This window comes from Perca fluviatilis, chromosome 7 (genome assembly GCF_010015445.1).
Source record: "Perca fluviatilis chromosome 7, GENO_Pfluv_1.0, whole genome shotgun sequence".
Taxonomy (NCBI): Eukaryota; Metazoa; Chordata; class Actinopteri; order Perciformes; family Percidae; genus Perca; species Perca fluviatilis.
In genome coordinates this window covers 8,550,006-8,575,571 of record NC_053118.1, presented here as the reverse complement: position 1 = coordinate 8,575,571, position 25,566 = coordinate 8,550,006, and the positions used below count along the sequence as shown (strand labels likewise).

The window sequence follows — 25,566 nt, the reverse complement described above, 5'->3', positions numbered from 1 at the left end:
AAAGGGGAGGTAACCTTGCATGACCTCATAACAAGCAAGATTCCAGAACGGCTCATCTGAGCTTTCATTTTCTCAAAGGCAGAGCAGGATACCCAGGGCTCGGTTTACACCTATCACCATTTCTAGCCACTGGGGGACTATAGGCAGGCTGGGGGAACGCATATTAATGTTAAAAAACCTCATAAAGTGAAATTTTCATGCCATGGGACCTTTTAAAAGCCAGGAGCGTTTGGACCTTGGCGCATTGCTATTATGATGCCGATTTGCACCATAATATTTTTATTTGTAATCTTTTGCATGTTTGTGTGCTGCTGCGCTTCCCTGTGTGTGTGTTTGTAACAAGAATAGTGCGCGTGCTGTGCACGAGCCTAGGCACATTTTACTAATTTACTGTTAAAATAACAATGAAATGCTGCGTTATTGACTTTAGACCAAGTTTTTGTTGGTCAATGGCGCGATCACTTCCCGCTGCCTCAAGATAGCAATACGCCCAGAATGCACCTGAACACACCTCCTTGTGAGACCAGCACGCCCATGGGCGCACAGATGAGCCCAGGTGCATTTGCTATTTAAACGACACGGCGCTGGACAGGAAATTGACAACTGCGTCGGTCTTAAACTAGCAAAGACACTTGCGTCGGGCTTTGCGTTGCGCAAGATAGGGCCCTTGGTCTTTCTTGGACTTCACATATGATCATCTCAGTTGTGCTAAAATGCTGACTGTTTCTACCAGTCATGGTAATGGTGGTGAGATGTTTTTTTTGTCTGACAGAAGGAGGAGCAGTCTGACAGAGAGCGCTGGCAGCACCTGGCAGACCTGGCAGACTTTGCTCTGGCCATGAAGGTCACGCTCATGAACATCAACTACCAGTCATTCAACAACTTCATGCTACGCATTGGTACGTGCTAACTCCTTCATTTATTATTTTCCGTGCGTGTGTGCTGTTGTACTTCTGTCCTCCTCACTTCAGCCTGCATGAGCAGTGTGTGACGGCTACCTCGCTGAAACTGCTGCGGCTCATATGCATGTGGTGTCGACACAGACGCGTTGCTGCTGCGCCGTTGCTGCTGCGCCGTTGCTGCTGCGCCGTTGCTGCTGCGCCATTGCTGCTGCGCCATTGCTGCTGAAGCTCTGCTCGTGCGTTTCCACATTAGGTTTGCCTATGTTAATAGCCATAAGTGATTATAATGTTTCATTTAATTCAATTATAATTGTCATGTATCTTTGTTTAAGACATAAAAGGTTAAGATTGTGTCCACAGAAAGGCTACACGGTTTTAATTTCAAATGGAAACCGAAAGTGTTGAGTTAAATATAAATATTTCAATTTTTTTGTGGATGTACCATATCCTACATATACACATTGGACATGTAGTTAAAGTGTTTTTACAATCAGTATGACTGTCAAAGGATCATTTTACTGGACTTTTTGTTGCAAAGCTGTATGTGTGAGGCGAAAAAAATGTTAGACCTCAAATCTCTAGATGTTCCGCAGCCGGCATGCAGCTGAGCCGCACCTGAGCCACGCTGCTCAGGTGGGCTGTGTGTCCGCTCCAACCTGTAAACACGGGTGCCGGAAGAAAAAGCAATAGGCGAGCTGCTCACACGGGTTGTGTGGCCTAGGAATTAGACACCATGGATTCACCCTCTGGTGTCAGTATGGTTAGGAACAGGTACTCCACATATAATGTGATCCATTTCAGCTGGCATATGTACTTGTACTTATTTGCATGCATCCAAATACAAGTTGTCCTCAGTAGATCTTTAACTTTTCCTACTATTTGATATGTGTTTGTAAAATGCATCACTGATCAGCCAGCAATCTGTGGACAGGTCACATCATTTATAGCTGTTGAAGCCTTCAAATATTTACTCAACCTATTGCTTCAACTTGGGGCTATCACAGTGTGCTAATAACACTGTGCAGCTTTAAAGGAAAGTTTTTTTTATTTTTACAAATTGGGTCTTATTTCCATGGTTTTGCGCATTATTGTAATAACACGTTTTATTTACCAATTTAAGTGCTGAACGATGGGGACTGATGACTATTGTCAAGTAAAAACAAAGAGTATAAAGGGCAACCTAACTAACCAACAGAGAGGTGTTAAAGTCCACACTTTACTCATATTACCTTGACCACTTCTTTCTTTGTAAAAATGAAGGTGACACAGTTATAAATAGTGATTGAAATGTTGCATTAACTTTTTCAGAGCCCTTTATTCTACTTTGACCTACTGTACTGTAATTTGTATGCACATGCAGATTTACAGTGCAAAGATGCACACATTGTTTGTGTCTGCACTTCCAAATGGGTAGGGTTAAATTATATTAGTGTTGACTTTATTGTAACTACAAATCAAGTTTCTTTTTTTCATTTTTGCCAAACATTGCATGCATGCTGTATATTTTTAATTGTTATACTTATTTTTTCCTACCATTCAATATATCCATTTGTTTCATTCTTTTATGTTAATATGAAACTTATTCCAAATAAGTGACTGAGTTTTGTAATCCATCACAGTGAGCATCAGTATTGTATTCATTTTTGTCAGAGTTACATTATAAGTGCAGGGTAACATTATTTAAGTGCCCCCGGGCCCTGATTGGTGCATCTGAACAGGGAGCTGTGGATTTTTCCTAATTGCACTACAGGCTGTAGGTGGTGCCAGAGGAGCCAGATTGTTTTTTAAATGTCCTGCTTCATGTAGTTCTACTGGAACATAGGGTCAGTTTCAGCAAATATGACAGAAAGATAGTTTTATAAGTCTTGCCTACTGCACCTTTAAAGGAACCTGTCTGGTAGTCTGACTGCTCGAGTTGCTAGTCCTACTGGATTTTGTAATAAAACTGTGGGTTCTTGTGTCACTGCCTCACCAGAACTCCACTGTAAAACTGCTGAATAAAATGCTACCATAACTAATAAAAATACAAAGGAAAGTTGGACAACAATATTGAAACAAGATGTTGGTTGAAAAAAAGAAGGGGATTTTATTTAAAGGTTAGTTAGTTGTCGGAATAAAATTGAGAACTAGATTAGAATAAAGATTCAGGTGGGATTAATGATGAGCCAGGTTCTCACAGGTATAGTTTTAGCAGTCCGTAATCTCACATATCTTAATCTTCTACGTCTTAATCTTGCATGTCACATGTGTCAACACTCTCCTCCAGGTCTGAATAAGGGTGGAGTGTTAGCAGGAGTGATTGGTGCCCGAAAACCCCACTACGATATCTGGGGCAACACTGTGAACGTGGCCAGTCGCATGGAGTCCACAGGGGTTATGGGAAACATTCAGGTACAGCACTAAACTGTATTACAGATCTCTAGATTACTTACCACTGCTTTATACAACTTTCAAAATGAATACTGTGAAGAGTAGCGTTAAAGCTTTTGTGATGAACCATGTTTTATTCCTGTTCATTTCATCTAGCGAACATGTTTTTAAAAAGACACTGTCTATGTTTACATATAATCTAGAGGCAGTGTTTACCCCCACTACATTTTACTACATGCACACTTTCCTGTGCTAGTGTGAGTTTAAGAGTGTATTAGTATAAACTACAGTGATGCAGAAAAATCAAAGGAAAAATAAACTTAGCAAAAGTAACCACATTTTCATAAATCACCATGAGGCAATGGTAGGATGAAATTTGACTTTAGTAAAGCACAAATATGACTTATGAGTCTCTCAAGGTCTCCCTGTATACTATAGTGAAGAAAACAGCTGCCACTAAAGAAGATACTGACTCCAATTTGTGTAGTTCAAAGAATAAAACACACCACAAAACAAACCACAATCCTGCCATTAGTATGCATCAGAAGTACAGATAATCCTATGGCTTCTTAATTGAATTAACTGAAAAGCTGCACAACAAATGAAACCTTTACTGAATATTTTTATACCAATGACGGATGTAATGATTAAGTGTAATGTTAAAGGAGTCACTCTTTGTGACAAACCCAACTTTTAGCTCTCATCAAGCTTGATTCCAGTAGCAGCATGCAGCTGTTTTCAGACTAAAAGCACTAAAAACCCACTGTACTCTAACACTATTTTCATAATCTTCTCAATGCTGCTTAAATTAATCTTGTTTTGCAATCACAAATAAAATTTGTGTTTTCTGAAACTCCGTCTGAAAGCCTATTTGTGTGTGTGTGTGTGTGTGTGTGTGTGTGTGTGTGTGTGTGTGTGTGTGTGTGTGTGTGTGTGTGTGTGTGTGTGTGTGTGTGTGTGTGTGTGTGTGTGTGTGTGTGTGTGTGTGTGTGTGTGTGTGTGTGTGTTGCCCCTAGGTAGTGGAGGACTGCTACAACATCCTAAAGGAGTACGGCTTCCGCTTCGTGAGAAGGGGGCCCATCTTTGTGAAGGGGAAAGGGGAACTGCTCACTTATTTTCTGAAGGGAAGAGACAAACAAGGCTCATTTATCAACGGCTCCTCTGTCACCCTGCCACATCAGGTGGTGGACAGCTAAGGTCCACACACACACACACACACACCCCAGCAATCGCAGTTAGTGTGCGATAATTGCAGAGCGAGGCAGAGGAGAGAGTTTTTGGAATAAGAAGTCATTTGTCTAAAAACGGTCCGACACCTGTACTAAATGTAAGTCACATTTGAATACCACTGACACACTTCATACACACCTGTGACAACACACCACTCATTACTCATTACTGCCTGTGGAAAGATATATGGGCCAGTAGAGATTGTATTTAAATTTGTCATGTTCAAGTTGAACAACAGACCTTAAAGCATTAATAACTAGATCAATTAATAAATTAACGGAAACGATTAGAAATTGACATGATCTAGATACAGACTCTATGTAAGATTAAAACATTACAAATAAAAAATAATAAGACTACATGAAGGCAAGTCTAGATAGGCCGGCAGCAGAAAATCCAAGGTCAAGTGTCCACATTTCTTTCATTTATGGCAGCTGTAAAAAAAAAAAGAAATTGTAATTGCTTGCAATGCTGAAATTCTTCAAAATCAATCCTGGATTTTGCCCCCATCCAAATGTATTAGAGGTGAATGTTATTCCATTAGTAACTGGAGTGTAGATTAAGCTGGAGAACCTTAGAATGTTTTCATATTCTCGTGTAACAAAACAAAAGTGATATGGACCAGCTTCTCCAACGTTCTCCCCCACACTGACAGTGTCTACTATGAATGAAAACAGCCTCCATGTCGACTGATGCTGCAGATCTGTCAGACCTTCGTACACAAACACAGTAGCCTCTTCTGAAGGGCAAATCAGAAAAAGTGGAATCGGTTTCAGCAGCTAGATATCAAACCAGGGACGTTGTGGTTCTGTGGTATGCACTTTAACCCTTCAGCTATCAAAGCACCCCGTACTAAAGACCAGTGTGTAGGATTTAGGGGCATGTATTGGCAGAAATGGAATATAATACTATGTTTTCATTAGTGTAATCGCCTATAACTAAGTGGTGGTGGTAACCCGTGGGGTTTTCGTTAGCTTAAAATGAGCCATTCCTATCTACATGGGGAACGGGTCTTTCCCACAGTGCCGCCATGTTTCCTCAGTAACTGGGGAGATATGTGTAGTTGGTACTCCAGTAACTAGGCTGGCAAGGCTATTTTATTCACTTTATACGTCGGAAGAAGTGATTCTTTTCTCCAATCAGATGATGTTGAGTCATTAATATATTGGTCATGACAAAAAGGATGTATTTTTCCATAATGTCTTCTATGTTATCGATTATAACATTACCTAAGTTCTTTTGGTATTTTGCTTTGGTAATAGCTTGTTGGATAGTAAGTCCCCCACTATAACGAACACGCCAAAAAGCCCGTGTGAACTGATATTAGGCTAATATTGTAGATCTACTGTTATGTTGGGTTGAGTAGTGTTGAGTTGTTGTGTCAGAAGTCCTCCGTTTTGGCGCACTGAAAAATGATCTTATGTCGGTTCTAATTTTCTTTTTTAAGATTATTTTTTGGGGCATTTTAGGCCTTTATTGTACTGGACAGGTGGAGATGTTAAAGGGGAGAGAGAGGGGGAATGACGTGCAGCAAAGGGCCGCAGGTCGGACTTGACAAGGACTGATCCTTTGTACATGTTTAAATATGAGGTTCATAGCTTTACCACGCGGTCATATTATAAATGTTGTTTTGAATTCAACCTTTCAGCATGAAAATGACCAATTCAGACTAATGTGATTTAATTAAAACACAATGATGGGCTGTATCTCTTTCCACAAACCTCTCTGGGATAAAAAAATAGAACATGCACACACACACACACACACACACACACGCACACAGCAGTTTTGCAAACACACCAGTTTTGATGCATTTGCTCAGCATAGTAACACTACACTTTGGATTCCAAATTTCTGGACCGCTCCCCATTAACAAAATACTTCCATGTACGGAAACCTGACAGACTGATCGGAGCTTAGGTTTCCTGTCTCTGATGAGGAAGAGGATTTGGAAGTGGACCAATGAGAGGCCAGAGTGTGACGATGCCGACTGAACTGCCACCTGCTGCTGCCATTGTGTGGTGGCGGGTGTGTATAATAGTGTGCGCACATAATGTATTTTTCCACAGTCAAAGTATTTTTTTTCTCTTTGATTCTGATTTGGGAACAGGTCAGATCTACCGTGCTCTCCTCTCTGCTCCTGGACCTCGTACAGCACATTACACGGCTGGCATTTGGACATTTTTTTGTGCCTCGGAGCTGTGTTGGGACATAATGGAGAACAGAGACGTGTGTACTGTGTGGTTTTAGGAGAGGGACAGGTGACGGTGTCCAGAGGGTAGCACACATGGCAGAAGTATTTTTCAAACTGATTGTGGATCGATGGAAGTGCCTACCACAGCTGTGATCACCATGTTTTAATGTAGTTGAAGGATTTCGTGGCCCTCTGCGTGCATGGGGAAATATTTGAGTCCTTTCGCAATGCTGTGAAAGGATAATTCCAGTTTATTTCAACTTGCTCTGGTCACACATTTTATCAGTTATAATAACATTGTGCAATGAATAGCTCCAAGGGGTCAAGAAACCCTAGCAGTCAGAGGTGCAGAGGGTTTGGAAACAAACCAAAAGGTTAGTCAAACAGAAAAAGAAGGCAAACGGTAAAATGGTTACCCAAACGCTCTATTGTAAACATCCATCATAGTTTTCAGACCCCCTGCTTCAACTTTGACCTACTGTGCCTGCTGTGCACAGTTTGCTTGGAATTATTGTCAACCTTTTTAAGGTGTGCTCACTTTCCGTTTAATTTCCAAATAAAAGAAATTCGATAATCTGATTTAAAGTGATGGTTTGTATCCAGCCTGTCTGAATGTCTGACCGCTCGTGTTTCTTGACCCTCTTTGATCTTCTTAGATCTAGTTCAGTGATGTCACCGTGACATTTGTCTCGACAATGAACTCGGTGAGTGAAATGTAAGAAAAGCCAAAAGGGACACAATCTGTTATAAACTTGAATTTGCCTTTTAACTGCACGGCAGTCATGTGGAAAAAGAAGGCCGTAACAGAATACGTTTAAATAAATTGAGAAAGCATTATATTTTATGATGTCAAATGACAATGGCAACACAAAGTTCAAATACATGGCATTGAACTTGTTGCAGCTTTGGAACCCTATTTCCTCCTGGTATCAACATCCAGTATGTATCTGGATAATGGTATCTGATAATGAGGCCTTTGCATTTACACCTGGGATTAATAAACATTCTCACTATCTCAATCTTTGCTTGCGCTGAGGTCGAACCTCAACACACAATTTAGGTGGGTGAGCCAGCTGACTTTCCGTGGCATGTCCCACTTTTGCTTTGACACCGCTCCTACCACAGTGCTATTAAGCAATGGTTTTCACCTTGCTTCATGGACAAGTGTCATCCATGGCAGCATGGAGCCTAAACCTAGCTTCATCATCCTCCCGTCTCGTGCCCTTCCGCCTGGTGCTGTCCCCGAGCTTCTGCTTTTCAAAATAAAAGCTCATGTCTGGTCCGCTATGTCTTCGTACTATGGAGTTTTTGGGTGCTTTTGAACTAAACAGTACAGCAATTATGCTAATGAATGAATACTTTAAAAGATATGTCTAAAAGATAAAGATAAATACAGACTATAATGCTATTGAATACAATACTTCAAAATATGTCAAACTAAAAGACAAACTAAATACCCATTCTATGGCTGAAGCCTGGAGCCTCCCAACTCATGCCCTCTCGCCTGGTGTCTGGTGCCATAATAGCTACTTCATATGAATTTCCTGGCCATATACTAGCTAAATCTGTCGATAGAAAAATAAAAAATTCAGTAGATGTCTCCGTTACAACACGATTGAGCTAGCAAAGCAGTTTTGCGTTTATATGTGCAGGATTTATTCACACACAAGCTCTACAAAGCTAACGTTAGCTCAAGTTGGCTGGTTGAATAAACAGGGAGGGACAAGAATGTTTTTTTTATTTTGAGAGTGAATTGCTCCACAATATGAATACAGTTGGACTATCACTTTTATTTAGTTGGTAATCATTGTTGTATAATCTTAATATTACACTCGAGGGTACACTTCAGTGATGCTTGTAGACCTCCTTAAATCAAACCCTCTCGTGTAATATGGCTTAACCAAAGATCAACGTTAAACGCTGATGCAGTTTTAAATGGTCCTTTCTGGTTCTTGGTTTTTATGATTTCACAAAAATGGAGGTTAACCCTTTTTTTTATTATACTTTTTTTTTCTTGCCAAATTTCATATCCATAAATGCAGGTTTAGAAATTCTAAACCTTCCTTTGTTGCATTTAAAAACAAGCTTGACCATTATTTTTAGATAAATTCTAAAGGCATGAAAACAGTCTAGTTTTACTCTTCTGTGGTCTCATAATATTGTAGAACTGTAAATATGTATTATTCATAGTGTTGTGGGTGGCTTCATTGTTGAGCTATATGTTTTTGCCCTGGCGTACGTTTTTAGGTTACGTTTGTACTTTGTTTTTACTGTGGTGAATTTGCAAATAAAGCATTAAAAAAAAGGGTAAAGTCATCGCAGGTTTCATCAAATAAAAAATATAAGTCATCAGGGATACAACAGTAAAATCCAGAAAACTGTATGTATGGCTAAAATCGTTAATTCAAGAGTTTAAATTGTTAATTTATCTATAAAAAAAAAAAGTTTAAATGGTTTTCAATTAATTGCAACAAACATGCTCACTGATTTAACCGTGACTCCATCTAGAATATAATTTGTGATTTTTTTTTTTTTGAATTTACCGTTGGACACGCCCAGGCATGAGACGGGAGATCATGAGACGGGAGGCTCAGGCTGCAGCCATGCCTGACTCCCTCGCGCCAGGAATACCGCAGCGGCCATAAACCTAGCTTTAGGTGACCTTTCAACTTGCTTTGGGATTTTTTTTTCTCTACAGAATGAGGTCATAATACAGTATATAGGCCTTGTTTACACATGACTAAGAGATCTGATCAAAATGTGAGCAAGACCACCTCCAGATGTGGATTCTACATTTATGTTAGTTACATCTGCATTAACATGTTGACTCCCTGATCCAGATAAGGTATCCGCATACAGACCTCATGTTAATACCAGGTGAAAATGGGGTCTCACTTTTCTAGTGAATTCTGGCCTAAAGTTGGCTACCATCTGTGTCTTGTTTGTCTGCTTGCTTGGTCGTGCACAGCCACAAATTTCAAAATTGACACGGACGCATATGCTAATGTGTTTAAACGTGCAGTTAGCAGGTGTGGTCGAATAAAGTTTTTGATACACGGGGAACTCTATAAGAAGTACTGTACGCCCGGCACCTTAAAGACCTGGGCAGGTGAAAAAATTGACATCACTCGAATCTGTGTGGCTATGTGGGCACATACAGCCTAATTTACCCTCTTACAGCTTCAGGAGGTCTTACTAACTGAGTCATCTTGCTCCCTCTACCCATGGTGGAAGTAAGGTGGAAACGCTCGATGCCTAAATCAACATGGTAAATCAAGGCACACTAGAAAAGTGTGTCAAGGGTCACTTGAAGCTAAGAAAACAAAAAATTGACCTAATTATATGACATTTTGGACCAGTTAAAGGCAAATTGTATATTGGGAGGAGGTGCTCAAGGCTATCAATAGGTCTGAATAGCCAGTCTGTGCACATGCAAGGGTTGAAGCCCATCAGGGGGCTTCTTTTTAATTACAAACATAATTTTGCTTTGAATTTGATTGAATTTGGGGTAAACCTCTGACATTCGCCCCAAAGTTTGTATTTCAAATGTACAAGGCTTTTGACATGAGAGCAGTGACATGCAGGAGAATGAGCACACCCACCTGGCAGGAAGCAGATGTACTGTATGCGTGTTTTAGGGATAAATATATGTACAGTATACTGCTCTTTTCCTCTTTTTAAAGACCATTAACATCTGTAGAATGGGATGAATGTGCAATAGTTTCTTCTTCTACAAACCTGACGCTCATTCCTTCCACCTTTAATTCACATTTGTATCATGTAATGTACAAGCTTTGTTCTATTTAAAGAAAGGGAACGAGTACTGAATGTGTCCTAGTTGTACATAGAGTTCAGACAGTGTTTATTAGTCACATTTATTTATTGGAAATTACAGGGACATTTCTTTTTTTCTTACACAGTTGTGAAAGTGCCAATAATAAAGGAATAGCTTTAAATTAAACCATGGCTGTTCACGTATTTGTATTTTAAAAGAATCTCAGGCTTGGGAACTAAATTTGAATAATGTGTCATGTTTTCAGGTCTAGGTCGCAACAGAATTTTTTTGTGCTTAGCAAAACACAAGAGCACAGAAATGCCATCTGGAGAGCCCACACCACTAGGGCCATGCTAATGGCATCAAAAGGAAACAACATGATTAAATCTTGTGGTTGTAGTTGTTACCATTTGCTTTTGTCAGAATTTGATTCAGAACTCTGCTTACTCTTCACAGATTTTGTGATTTGATATAGTGTAGATCCCAATTATGGTTTTTAAGTTGTTACAATTTCTCATTCAGTGTACCCTCTTTCATTTTAGTTGTCATTATAAGGTGAGTTGATTAAAAATAATTCAATAAAGAGATGCCTCAGTGTCATGTTTACTGCACGGTAAGTGGAAACAACAGCACATTGATTCGGGAAGAGATCATCAGCATCTCTGCAGGTTGACTGAGCAAAAAGGGTGGCAAGAGCATCCGCTAATAAATCATTCAAACATTTTCAGTGTAATAAAGTGTAAGGCAAAAGCTCTATTATCATAGCATTTCTTTGATTTTGCCTCTGAATTTATTCATTTTGCACGTGCAAGTTGAATGAAATTAGCTCATTGCTTTGAAAAGAAAAAGAGAGAGAGAGAGCACTTTATCTCAATGATTGTATCATTACAGCAGTAAAGTTACATAAATCACATAGCAAACAACACAAGGACAAAGGTCAAAAAGAGGTAATATACTGTTGAGTGCCTATCTTTATACGGAATTAGATGGTGCATCCTGCTTTTATTTACTGTACCACAACTCCTGCTGGTAACACTATTTGAAGGGGTGTGCATAAGTGACATGACACCTTAGGAGTCATTTTGAGTATTCATGACTGTTGTCATTAAGTGTCATTCGGTAAAACATGGTTGTTAGAGAGAGCATTTTGTTTAGTTGTGTCTTATTTGTTTGATTTCCCCCCCTGCCAATCTACTGCTCCACGATCCAGTCCGGTAGGTAGGTGGCGGTAATGCGCCTTAAAGCTGGTTGCCAACCGCCAATTTAAAAGCAGAAGAGGAAGAACAGTACGATGCTGCGATGCTGACGTGTAGCTAGCTAGCTAGGTAGGGAGACCGTACGCTGTGGAATAGTTATCGGCCTTTTGGCTAAGATCAGGTGTATTAGCTATCTGTTCTTATCAGTTTAATAACCGAATAGTTGTACACATCCATGGTGGAGTAAGGGAAGTGACTGTAAGCTAGCACTTAGTATTCCTCTTTATCACAAGCCTGTGTCATAGACAGATCACTATGAAATTATCTGCTTTGGTACTTAGTTAGCTATTTGGTACAATAACAACGGAAGACAAACCGGGCCAATTGCACAGGTAGGGGACTCCTAATTAAATTTACGACGAGCTAAAGTTAGCAGGCTGTAGTGCTAGCTACCTAACTGTAACTTAGTTATTAACGTTAGCTAGCTAACGTTACAGTTAAATGATATTGACACAGTCGTTAACACATTAGCTTATAAGGGGTTGTATTGTAGTTAATTGACATTGTCTTACGTTATTGCTGAAAACAAACGTTTTGGTATTTATAGGTGATAACGTGACATTTAACGTAACATCGGTCACAGTGCTAATATAGCTAGCTAACGTAACAGTGCTGAGCCCCACACATCCAAGGTAAATGCAGCCGACTTCGATGACTGAACTGATAAAGGACAATTTTCAGCTTTTTAGTGGAGACGTTTTTTTATTTTGTATTTTTTTTTGCAGTTCATAGAATCATGTGGCCTCATTCATAAATATATCTTACATGCTGTTGTCTCTTGCAAAGGCATGTAGCTACAGTTATTAAAAAAAAAAATCCTGTGTGGTATAATTTAGTATAATTTTAGTATAATTTTGTCTGTAACATTGTATGATTTACATGTTCTTCCTGACATATCATCTGGTGTTTACCGGAAGTTTCCTATGTTTCTCCGGAAGTTAGAGCAACTAGAGGGGTTTAAAGGTTATATGAGGCCATCAACAGCCGACCAAACAACACGCCTCTTTTCATTTATTAACATTAAAGATTTCTGTAGGTTTGAACAATTGGGATAATATAAATGCACAACAACAACAAAATATATAACGTGTATATAGTTGTGTCGTCGTTTTTAGACATTTTAATGCAGAATCTTTAAAGTGATGGGATGTGGTCGTCAGCAATTCGCTGTCTGCTAAAAGCACCCAGTCTCAGTCAACCTAATGGGATGTTGTCTACCCAAATGGATGGCCGTGTGTGTTTTAACTTGATTACGTGCCCTCAAGCGACACACCTAAAAACTAGGTGTTCAGGGGTGTAGCAACCTCAGTGGACGCCAGCAGGTGACGGACAGAGCATGCCACAGATAAACTAACACTCTAGTTGCGTTTCAATAGTGGTTCCACATGCCCTTGTTCACTTCCCATAAGCACTTGCCCTTGGGGGAATCCCCGCTGCCATCGTAACTGTCTTTCCATTTGTCTAAAAAAAAAAAAACTGAAGTGAACTTGGTGAGATGGACCCTCGGAGGGCTGAGGGAGAAAGTGAACGATGGTCACTCCAGAGGAGGATATTACCCACAATGCTTTGCAGTTATTCATTTGGTGCAAGAATTCATCCATGGTTAGGTGGCAGTAATGTACAACCGGTAAAACTCGGTTGCTGACCACAAAAGAAGTAAGGAGAAGATGAATGAATACATTTTGGCTTTTTAGTAGTCTTTAGAAAACCTCATTGATAGCTTTATTTTATTTTTTTTAACTAAAACATGTAATATAACTGTCAGTTAATATTTAGCCTAAATTATACTTTTAATTTGCTTATATTTACTAGACCGTTGTTCTTGTGTGATTTATTTTTCCCAACAAGCTTGAAATTATTATGGAACTATTTTTGCAAGATAAAATACGTAGCAATAATATGATTACTCATACAGATCACAAACTTTATAAATCAGAAACTTATGCAGCTGATTACCAAGTCTCATTGAAATGAGCAGGTATTTGAGGTGTAAAAGGCAGTAATAATACTTTTTTATAAATATTTATATAGCGCCTTTCATACAAGAAATGGAAATTGCATGACATAAGAAGACATAGGATAAACAAAAACGGCGATAGAATGCCATAATTAATGGATAATGAAACTCACTTGAAGCAGCAGAGCTAAGCCTACAACTGGTGGTGGATCCATGTAGTTTGGGCTGAAAGTGAACAAGGGCAGGTGCGTTACATTTGAATCCTCTGCTCCTGCCCCACATACCTTCCCTCTGCTCTCCAAGTGGCCTCCGTGTGACGTACGCTGTTACATAATATCAAGGGCTGAGGGGAAATGAACGAGGATATGTTGAACCACTATTGAAACGCAGCATCTGTTTTCCACAGGTGGTATTGAATGCAGCAGATGTATGAAGAAGTGTAGGTGACTTATACAACAACAATGGGGAAGAGGAAGGTGCCAGATCTGTACAGAGCCCCCTTTCCTTTATACTCCATTAAAGTGGATCCTAAAACTGGGCTTGTAATCACAGCAGGAGGAGGGGGGGCTTCCAAGACCGGCATAAAGAATGCTGTGGTAAGTACTGAGGATCAAGTGTTTTGGAAATTAAACGGTTTAATAGAATACTAGGGTGGCCCTGAAAACTTAACCCAATGCAACATTTCAAAATATATGCACATAGATAATGAAGAAATCTGCTTAACACATCCAATTTGACAACATTTTGTGTATTTGGTTGTGTGAAATTAGTTGTCTTCTGCATTTGGTTGTTTTTTCTGTATTTGGTTGTGTTGTGGGTATGCAAGTGTGTTTATGTGTAAGCCCGAGCAACCACGTCAGTTGGCGAATAGTAAATGGACTGCGGACTGTTCCACACTAGTGGAGTAACACACCATAGTTGATCCGTAGTCCGTACGGATTAGAACGTAGTCAGTCTTCCTCCTATAATACCATTCAAATTTCATTTGTTATTATTTTTTTAAATATTTGAATATTTAATGCTCAAATGCAGCCTGTTAAGTATGTACTACACTACTCAGGCTTGTGCATTGTCAATGCCACTATCAGCATGTGGTTGTTGTTACACGTTCTGTCCACTAGAGGGACTTCCAACATCAGCCTGGCCTTGAAGGGGACCTACGTCATGGGGCATTGCATTTCTGGCCTGCCGCTCTCTGTTTACATTATATTCCACCACGCACACAGCGACAAACACAAATCAACAGAGAACTCTGTAATGAAACACTATCGAACAAGTGTAGTGAAGCGGCTCTGTTGTAAAGGCTAACAGTGTTCGGTTAGCAAAATGACATCCTGTTAGAAAGCACAGCAGACACGGTTTGTCATCAAATAAAGTAACAAAAGTGTTAACGGCATTGATAACTAAGCCAAACGGTGCTGTCACTGCTGTTTTAGTGATTTATAAGCAAACCTGTTTCTTGTAGTTTGTCACGTTACTGAGACTACAGCTGCCATGTTAGTCGTGCTGCCAGTGGAAGAATATGGTACACGCACATAGCAGAGCTTGCAGACTGTGGCTTTTTTGTCGACAACGCAAACAATGTCAACATAACTCACTGAAAATCCAAAATACTTCCACACGGGCAACTTCAGTGAAAGAGGAGGTGGTTCAAGTTTTGTCCGTGGGTCTCCTGCATCTGCAGTTGCCATGCTGTCTTTTGACTGGCTGTAGCTGAGTTCGAGGACTTTGACTCGCAGCACTTCGACACGTGTGTGTTTTTGTCCGCTTGACAAGCCGACCGGACGTGACGTGAGGGCGTGGCAGCATTGACGATAACATTTTTTTAATTCGAAGTTCGAGATTGTGACAAAATTTTGGTCGATTTCGAATTGACACCCTTAGTCAAGACACACTTTTATCATTAATATACGGGTTTGGGGGTGGGGAGATGCGTCTTTCTTCAATGCCTAACGAATCTATCTCTTTCTCTCCCTGACCCTGTCTTTGTGCTTGAGCAGCACTGGTTGAAGCCTGAAAATATTGTAAACAAATTAATAACCGGTCGGACTGTTGAGCTCTGTTTCAGACTGATACCTCCGGTTCAGGCTGGTCCTCATCCTCGACACGGGCCTTTCTCAGTCGCGGAATATACTTTTCAATACTCATCTGGATTGAAGCAACAAACATTCAGTATAAGAGTAAAAAAATGACATAACGTTATTTATATTTGTTTGATTCACAGCTGCTACGTATAGTGTTTTGACCTCGACAACCCAACTGCATTTTACCGCAAACTTACGACTAGTTAACTTTCTAATGCAATCACTTGTTTGCTAAAATAGTCGGGTCGGGACTCCAACATTAACACACTGACAACATTGTATTCAGAATATAAAATATGTTTATAGCACTTTTTAAAGTGTGATTGTGTAAAGGTGTTCACGAGATAGATACCAACCTTTCGTGAACTTTTGAATTTCACCAGCCGTCTTCTCTCGTGGTGTGTGTGTGGGGTGGTGTTGTGTGTGTGTGTGGGGTGTCCGTGTCCCCTACGTGTGAGTGACCGTGAGACTGAGGAGAGCAGGGAAAGGAAATACAGCTGAACGAATACGCTGCGTGTTTTAAATAGCGTTAAAAAATTGATTGTGTGGCGCACCGCCACAAATTAGTCTGTGTGGGAAACACTGCTGGGCTACGTGCAGAACATTGTATGTTATTTCAGAAGTGAAAGAATGGCTTTGTTGTGGATTTGCTTTACCCTGAGCTCGAGGAGAGACTTCACTCGCTCGTCTGCTGCAGATCCACTGTGGCAGACGAGCGTTTGCTTTAAGTTAAAGCTATTTTTCATTTCTACTTCTAGAGCAGTGACTAACCTAATACATGGGTTTGTTACAAAAGCATTGTATGTCTTTTATATGGGGACACTTTTTCAAAATAAGTCATTATGTTTTAAGGTATTTTTCTGGCTTGATTTGTAAACGACTTAAAAAGTAAATAAATGGTTTTAAAGAAGAATAGTCAACTTTTTCATTGAATCAAGAGAAACACTGAAAAGAAGGATAATGGTACGGTCTCCATGCTACACTAATGATAGTATTAAGGCTTTCCTCTGTGTACACATGTCCTCTACAAGTAGGCCTATAATTGTGGCTGTATTATTTGTGTCCCCTTCAAAAACGTTTGTTGTTTATTGCTGTTAATTTATTTGATCTGCTGCACTTTGGCTCAATAGACTGAGATTAAAAATGATGTCCAATGGATGTTTGTTAGCTTTAAGTGATACTTAAGCTGCAGATCATCTTGCCTTTGCTGTCTCACAGAACTGTCTAATAACGTGAGCATGAAATGCTTTCCTTCAGAATGAGAATTTCATCCTTTGACACCTGTTGTGTACTTTTCAAAGAATGAGTGCTTAAGGTCCTTGTTTCACAAATTAATATTAAATGTACAGATTGGATGCTCTATATGTAATATGTATTTAAAAAATGGAAGGTCCAAATTTAGCGTGCAAAGCTTGTCCTTTTTAATGTAGGGAGTGTTAGAACTGAATACATTGTCATTTTTTATTTGGCAAGTTGATCCCTACCTCTAGCCTTCCGGTAATAAATAGAAAATAAAGCAGTTCAACACAGATAATCCCATTTGTTTAATTTCTTTTTATGACTTAGAAAACTTTAATGTCCCCGAGAGGCAATTTGTTGTACAGTACAGGCATATTGACACATAATCCACAACACAAACATTGAACCAGACATCCACCGACTCAATGCTTTACAAAAATGTGTTTATGGTTAAATCGCTTACAAGAACACCACATTGTTTACAAGAGCACAGATTCTACATAGATCTAGCCTCTTAATTTTGCTCTCGAAGTGCACCAGATTGACGCTTTTAACTTTAAAATGTAGGCTACAACATAGGGGGGGTCCACCGTATCCTTCTCATCTTTTTTACCCCTGACCTGTTTGCATGCCTGTTAATTACATCCATGATCTTTTTTGTAATGACGTAAGTCATTCACTATTTCTATAATTGTGTTGAGTGAAAATATTAATTTTTTTTTGTCATTGGGGTTATATAAATGTTATTTATGGTGGTGTTGGATTGCTGCTACACTGCCTTGTGAATACAAGTTCCTGCCTCCAGGAGAGCAAACTGTTGTTTGGCTGCTATAAAAATGTTGTTTTTGAAAGACTAAACACCAACAAATATGGATTGAAGCAGAATATTTTGTTAGATAAAAACATAGTGAACTTTGGAAATAAGTACATCTATTTATTTTATTTTTTATACATTTTGACTTTTGGACTTTACAAAGCTCAGAGTTATTGGAAATGTTGGATCGTTCAGAGTCGGAAACAATCCTGTGCAGCGACCACTGGAATCTTATTCTACAACAAATTCTTTATCTCCAGCATTTTTATCCCAAATGCTATGCTGTCAAATTGGTGAAGCAGTTGACTTCATTTGCCTTTTTGTTTTGTCATTTTGTATGTCTTCTTAAGTTGTAGTGTGTTGCGCTTTCAGAGCCACCATAGACTACAGCAGAACAGGGTCTGTCTGTCTGTAACATGTATTGTCCACACCAGAACATGTTAAGTCCGAGTGTATGAATAGAAATGTGGATTACATGCATTATGAGAGTGTGTAAACAATCAGCAGAAGCAGACTCATGACTGTGTGTTTCAGCAATTCCTGGATCTACAGCTGGTTGGAGAACACCAGTACAGTGCCAGTCTCCTTCACTCTCATGACACGGACACACGTGCCACCATGAACATGGCTATAGGCAATGGTGTGATTGCTGCAGGACAGGACGGGACCTGCTCTCTGATGAGGTTTAAACACTGCTCGCAGAAAGAGAAAGGCAAAGCTGCTGCTGAGGATGGTGAGGCTTACTACTACAATCAGGAATACAGTATACCTACTGTCTTTTTAAACTCTGTTCGCTACGGTGAAACAACAACAACCTGGCAGAGGCCTGCTTGGTTGTTTTAGGGAATGATTGTAAAGATTTACTAAAAATATGTTTACGGCATTTATTATGTAACTGGGACGTTTTGCGACTGATTGGTGGGGATTTGTTATGGAGAAAATACAAACGGCGATACACTTGTAAGGCAAATGACATTTAACCATGTATCTAGCTAAGTTAATTTATTTAGCTCCAAACCAGTTGATAGAAACGCATCTAATTCATTACCAATGCATTTCTATTTTTGTGACTTTTGTGACAATTGAATGGAAACCAAACTGAGGTCTCTTGTTTGTTAGATCTGTTATAAACCCAAAAAGTGATCTTACTGATAAAATATAACTATAAAGTTGCTCCGTACTGGTCACTTAATTGTAATGTCAGTACTGTTCCTGTCATGAGCCTTTAGGAATGATGATTTAATTTCTCCAGTTAGCTGATACTGATGGAGTGGTTGGCATGCTGAGATATTTGATCTGAAATTAAACTGCTCCAGAGCAGGGTTAGCTGTGCAGCATAGAATAACATGGTGATCTACCCTAGTTAGCATGGTGATCTACCTTAGTTAAAAGTGAGACAGCTTTATTATACCGAAAAAAAAACCTGAGTTAAACCCAAAGATAGCTGGAATTAACCCAAATCTCGCTTCACTTGATTAAATATTACAAGCTTTTCTACATTTAACTTGAGTAATTTGTATTCTTCTTCTTCAGTGACTTCAGACTAGGGGTCGACTGATACTGTATTTTGGAATGTAACAAACTCCCACACGGAACGTTGTTTAAATGCGTTAAGCAATTATTAAATCAAACTGAAACTGTAGTCATTAGAGAACTCAGGACTAGCTTCATTTATTACATGCAAAACACTGAGTGCCAAGAGAGCTAGCCCTTATAAGCCCTTCAAGTAGCCTCACAAGCTGGTATTCAAAAAAATTAAGCTACCTTATTACTAAACTAGATGAATGTGTACAACAGCATTCCATGTAGCTGAGTCCAGATTATTTTGAAAAGTAGCAATGCCACAGTGTAAAAATGATCAGATAGAAGTATGTCCTGCATTAAATCCATTAAGTAAATGTTATTGTAACAAACAAAAAATACTAAATTTAACAACCGTAAACGTCCATTTATAAAAAGTATAGCACTACTGATGAATTAATGTATTCAAAACTTGATGTTGCATATCCTGAATGTATGTCGATCACTACTTCTGACACTCGTAGTGATGTATTAAGTACTAAAATAAGGCCGGCGCCGATGAAGCTATAGGTTTAGACATCTGCCCCTGTACCAAGCGTTACAGTTGCACTATCACAGCTTCATGAGTTGAAAGCAAGCTGGTGAAATAAGAACATTTGTAAACCTTATTGATCAAAATGAGCATATAAGTTAGTGGTTATCAGATAAATCATGTCCGTGCATCCCTTTCTTTAACTTTACTTAAACCAAAGTAGCCATTAGAACTAGGAGGATAAGGAGTTCCCCTAGCATCAAAGTGTTGCTATCATCTGTTCTATAACAGCTACATAATGACTTAAAGTGTTGAGTGTAAGAAAAGGAAGATATCCGCCTTATACAAAAAAAGTCAAACCTGTGTCTTTGTTTACAAAAACCCATGCGTTTCCCATTCAGGCATCTTTGTGATCCATTAAAAATTTGGTGTCATCTGTGCAGCAGAAAACAGCGTGCAGCAGGGTAATGCCAGGCGAAGAGCTGGGAAAAGAGACAAAGGTGGTCCGGATGAAGCTGCAGCATCTGGAGATATTTCACCTATGAAGGATGAGACGGCTCATATCTCGGTGACTGGTTTGGCTGAAGTGCAGTCAGACCTGAACCCCGTGGACCCGCTTCAGAAAGTAGTCAGGTTCAGTCCAGACCTGAGCCTTCTGCTGACAGGAGGCACAGACGGACACATACGAGTCTGGGAGGTAAACGATGTCGAGTTGTTCTCTTCAATTTTAGAGTATCTTTAGACCAGCCGTGTTTGGTTGGTGTGTTTAGACTCTGGACTGCTTTAGTTTGATTCATTTGGGATATTGGGACAATGCTTTTAAACTTTAGTATTGATGTAAACTGGATCTTGATGTGTGAAAACCAGCTGGTGAAAATGCTCTTTATTGTGGTCTGTTTTATCATGGTAAAGTATTTTTTTTTACACTAACCTTAACCACACCAAATCATATTTTCCCTCTAGGGAAAATCATTCATATATAATAAGCTAGACACTGGACATATGCATTTATGTCGTGACTTTTATTGTACGTTCTTGATTCTTTTTACAGTTTCCATCGCTAAAGAAGAGGTTTGACTTTAAAGCACATGAAGGGGAGGTTGAAGACTTGGATATGAGTCCAGGGAACAAGGTGAAAAATTGACACCTCTTGGTAGAGTGTGTGTGTTTCTGTGTCTGTGTGTGTCTGTGTCTGTGTGGTATTTATTCATTGTGTTCTCATGCAGCACCTGGTGACTGTTGGCCGGGACTTCTCCTGCAGTGTATGGAGTGGCAGCCAGTTGGCTATGGGTCTGAAATGGCTTGAAACCATGCCTCAAGTAGCTGAGAAGACCTATCGATATATGGCTTGCAGGTTAAAAAAAAAAAAAAAAAATTGACTTATTGTTTTACAAAACAGCATCCCAGCTTTTGACATCACCATATCTATCTGAATGATGTGACAGTCACTAATAGATGGTTATATTTTCATGTATTTCAGGTTTGGAAAGGTAGCCGACCAAAAAGGCGCCCTGAGGCTTTACACTGTCCAGATCCCCCATAAACGAGACAGAAAACCTCCTCCTTGCTACCTCACCAAGTGGGACGGCAAGAGCTTTCTGCCCATGCTGACGGCTCCCTGTGGCACCGAGGTCATCTCCAGTCTGGCTGTCAGGTTACTGATCTTATATTATACCTTGTTAACCATGGATGCTAGAGAGACCAGCCCTAGACATGAGGAAGTTAGGGTTTTGGTCAGGACTGCCTGATGGCCCAGGCTCAGTCAGGGTACTTCTCAGAGTCTTACTACATCTTATGTGGCTTTTTATGCTCACCTCTCTGACAGTCAAATTGGATGCTACCTAACCCTGTAGTAAGTAAACATGGCGGCAGGTGAAAGAAAAGCTGTTTGTATCTTTGTCAAAACTACACTTTCTCATTCAGTAGCTGGTATCTCCTAGCCCATATGAAGTACTCCTGGTTAGATCTAAATGATAAAACTGTAGTTGTAATGCTTATTGTTTAAAAAAAACAACCTGCATTTACAACTGGTCAACTAAAAAAGTAGTGCTGTGTAACATTTAAAACTTTTCTGAATTTGGTGTCAATACAGTTTTGGTAATAATACTGTAACAATACATTTTTATCACTATAAGGATAAGTCTGGTGATATTCTATATTTTGTGTTAGACAACACATCCGAAGTGAAGACCAAAAACAACAATGAACGGATCCTACTCACAAGTATTGTTTGTGTGTTGAAGCCTGAACTTACCTAATCCTCTTTGTTATGGCTTGGATAGGTTAGTTCAGTGGTTCCAACATTACCTGCTGCTTTATTTATTTAACTCATTTTAGAACGTGTTGTTGGCTGTGCTTCGTTTTGCTCAGGTTGTTTTATTTACTTTTGTTTCCCTGTCTTTTAACTCACTCTCTAACCGATTTCATGTTAAAGTCCCTGTTGATTGGATCAAGGAGAAAGGGGCGGGGCACAGTGCCCCCGGGTTAGAAGCGAGAGAGGGGGAGTAGAGGATTGTTAATAAAGCGTTTGGCTGATGTTTAACTGGATGCACCGTGTGCGTTGCTGATTTTCTAATGAAACCAAGCTAGGCGAACCTAACAATTGGTTACAGCACTGGGACCCGCTGTCTTTTTTTTTTTTTTTTTTTTTTTTTGGACCGCCCACTCCAAGCCGCAGCCCCTGTTAAAACCACCCACTCCCCCAATACAGTCCTCTAGTCCAAGTCACCAAGTCTCAAGTCCACATCTCTGGTTTTCAGTCATTTATGATGCAAGTTGTAAGTGCACTGGATGTATCGGTCTGATTGTGCAAAACCATTGGTATGGTCCTTGAAGGGCAAGTAGATTTCTGATCCACAGTGTTTACCTGACCAGGCAAGTGAAAAAAGGAATTTCTGGCCGAAGTCTTTTTCAGTTCATCAGTAGGGGAAGGATGGTCTCATATACTGTACTTTGTTCTCTTAAAAGTACTTTAGCATAGGTTTTTTTGTATGAAAAGGTTAATCAGACTTCTTAGGATAAGAACAATAAATTCTTGCTGCGTAATTTAACTTGAACCTTGTCTTTGACAGTGACTCTGGAACATTTCTTGGCCTTGGAACTGTAACAGGATCAGTGGCAATCTACATTGCTTTCTCCCTACAGGTAAAGACTCGTATCTCAAACTGAGGAACCTAAATCAACCAAGCAATCCCTGCTGTGCTGACGATAACGTGTACTTAACTCTTTGTGTGTGCAGAAGCTGTATTATGTACAGGAGTCCCATGGCATTGTTGTGACAGACCTGGCCTTCCTGCCTGACTCGCTGAAAGGCAAAAATATCAAAGGAAATAATGAAACCGCCATGTTGAGTGTAGCTGTGGACAGCCGCTGTCAGGTTCATGCTGTCCCCAACCGAAGTAAGTCCTTCATCATCGTTCAAAGAACACACTGAAGACCATGTATCATGACTTCAGACTTGACCTCATCTGTCCCGTTGTTTTCCATTTTTCTCTAGGATCCTTTCCTATCTGGCTAGTGTTGTTCTTTTGTGGCCTCATGGTGGTGGGAGTCGTTCTCCTCCTACAGTACCTCTTTCCAGGATTTATTTAAATCATGCAAATGTTGTCCCAGGTCATGGTTGATGGAACTTCACATCTTCACATGACTTGCTTTGCTGCTGTCAATATCAGCAGTGCTCAGTCCAACATCCACACCTCCCCAGTGCTGCATCACAACTCCCAGCTGAGCTATTGAAGGCTCTTCAGCTACAGCGCTGACTCTAAACCGCTTTTATGGTTCCCTGACACTGTCCTCCTCAGCTATTACTCAGGGTTGTTCCTCTCAGACCTGTAAACACAGTGGAATCAAACCAGGACAGACGATTGCATTTGCTTTGATCTCTATCAATTATTCTTCTTCTTTTTTGGATTCATGTTGGTGAGTTGACGGGCTCAGGTTCGTGAATATTTAAAGGGTGGAATCTTTTTATTGACATATTTAAGGAACAATGTAAAAAATATATAAATGATTGGCACAATGTGTCTGGTTTTGTTTTTTTGTTTACACATGGACACTTTGAATTACCTATTAGCCTCTTTGAATAATTGCTTTTTATGTGTTTTCCATTTTATCCACTAGTTGGCAGCAGAGACCAGATTTTGCAGTCCTCTGGTAAAGAACTGGGGTCTCATTTATAAACGTGGCGTACGCACAAAACAGGGCTGAAAATGTGCATAAATTGGCTTTTGGCCGTCCATACACTTTTAGTAAGGATCCCACGCACAGTTTTCTAAATGAGACCCCTGGTGATAAAATGTTAAGCTTGTTGAAACATCAATTTGTCTCAGTGCATGGGATTTTTGAATTCAAACCTACAGCTACATGTTTTGACTCTGACAGGGTTGCCAAGTGTCAACTAAACATTTCAACACAAAGGTGCAAACCTTATATAAATGGAGAATCAGTTTATTACAAGAAAAGAGAATAATTGAATTTGCTCTAAGCATATCAGAAGCAGGGAGATGTGTAAACCTAGATAAAAAGTTATTGCAGAAAAAGATGGATATTTTATGAAGACCTTTAATTTAAACATTCTGACTGCAAATGGTGCCCAGCAGATGTACAAAAAATGTGAATGATTTTTTTTTTTTAAATGCCTATATTATTGTAACTAACTTGATGAAATGATAGAGAAATAAAATAGGTAGCTAAAAAAAACACTTGGTCTCTATGCTTTATGATCCTTACAGTCTTTGCACTACAAACTTTACAACAATACAAAAAAAGAAAAGTTGTGGGTAACAAAAACAACAAATTGTGAGCACAACATTGACTTTTTTTTTTTTTTAAAGAATATTTGTATCATTTTTTTTATCAGCACATGTGCATGCCTTCTTTTACCATATATTTTCGATTAACATACAAAACAGAAAAAAAAACTGCCGTCTTCCACTCTTTATTCCTGGTTTTCTCTTTTTACCTACCCCTAAATAATTTCTATTTGAAAAGAAGATTGCCAACAACACAACATCAACATACACAAAATAACAAAGAATAAAAATAAAAAGTACATTACATTACATTACATGTCCTTTAGCTGACGCTTTTATCCAAAGCGACTTACAATTGTTACATATCAGAGGTCACACACCTCTGGAGCAACTAGGGGTTAAGTGTCTTGCTCAGGGACACATTGGTTGATGTATCGCAGTGGGAATTGAACCCAGGTCTTCCACACCAAAGGCATGTAACACATTAAAAAATTTAATTATTCCCTCATTGTTATTGCTATGTTCTATCTCACACAGGCTCCGCCCCCTGCTGGACTCTGGGTCAGCGCCGTTAAGAGAGAATTGCATCCACTTAGGGCAGTGGTTCCCAACCTTTTTTCCTGGCCCCCTACTCGAGTCTAAGAAAAGCTGAGCCTAACCCCCCAAACCAAAGTTGAGGTAACTCTCGAGATGGAGCTTTACTTTGTTTTTTGATACAGAGGAGTTATCAGCACTTTGACGTTTCTCCGCCATGTTTCATTCATTAAATAGTGATGCCTTGGCGCGAGGAAAAACGAGGATGATAGCAGCTAGCAGCTGACCTGATGACAGTAAGGGTCCCAGGTTAAGAGGTCCTGGAGGTTTGGCCTACTAAGTAGCCTGCCTACGAGAACAAAAATATATAGTTTTCATACAGACTTTTGTACACATTATATACTCTA

The 25,566-nt window shown here is 39.6% G+C and overlaps 2 protein-coding genes across 8 annotated transcripts in view; both read left to right on the top strand.

Moving 5' to 3' along the window:
- adcy3a (adenylate cyclase 3a) overlaps positions 1–11,054 on the top strand; it is a 47,711-nt gene extending 36,657 nt beyond the window's left edge. The window contains exons 19-21 of one of the 2 annotated variants that reach the window (XM_039805350.1): positions 776–899; positions 3,169–3,293; positions 4,289–11,054. In XM_039805350.1, coding sequence (XP_039661284.1) covers positions 776–899; positions 3,169–3,293; positions 4,289–4,468 — 429 coding nt within the window. In that variant the 3' untranslated portion in view covers positions 4,469–11,054. Of the gene's footprint in view, positions 1–772; positions 900–3,168; positions 3,294–4,288 lie in introns of both variants that reach the window. The other variant, XM_039805349.1, reaches the window with a different exon arrangement.
- A 689-nt stretch (positions 11,055–11,743) lies between these two features.
- On the top strand, positions 11,744–23,894 carry preb (prolactin regulatory element binding). 6 transcript variants are annotated; one of them, XM_039805996.1, is made up of 11 exons: positions 11,745–12,059; positions 12,275–12,359; positions 14,091–14,280; positions 18,356–18,554; positions 20,318–20,571; positions 20,926–21,006; positions 21,101–21,228; positions 21,355–21,528; positions 22,946–23,018; positions 23,113–23,272; positions 23,371–23,894. In XM_039805996.1, exons 3-11 carry the CDS (start codon positions 14,146–14,148, stop codon positions 23,463–23,465), a joined length of 1,299 nt encoding a protein of 432 aa, XP_039661930.1. In that variant the 5' UTR covers positions 11,745–12,059; positions 12,275–12,359; positions 14,091–14,145; the 3' UTR covers positions 23,466–23,894. The 6 variants fall into 6 exon arrangements, with proteins under 6 accessions (XP_039661935.1, XP_039661930.1, XP_039661931.1 ...); XM_039806001.1 differs by lacking the exon at positions 12,275–12,359 and having other exon boundaries at positions 11,744–12,059; positions 20,321–20,571; XM_039805997.1 differs by lacking the exon at positions 12,275–12,359 and having other exon boundaries at positions 11,745–11,925.
- Positions 23,895–25,566: the final 1,672 nt, after the last annotated feature.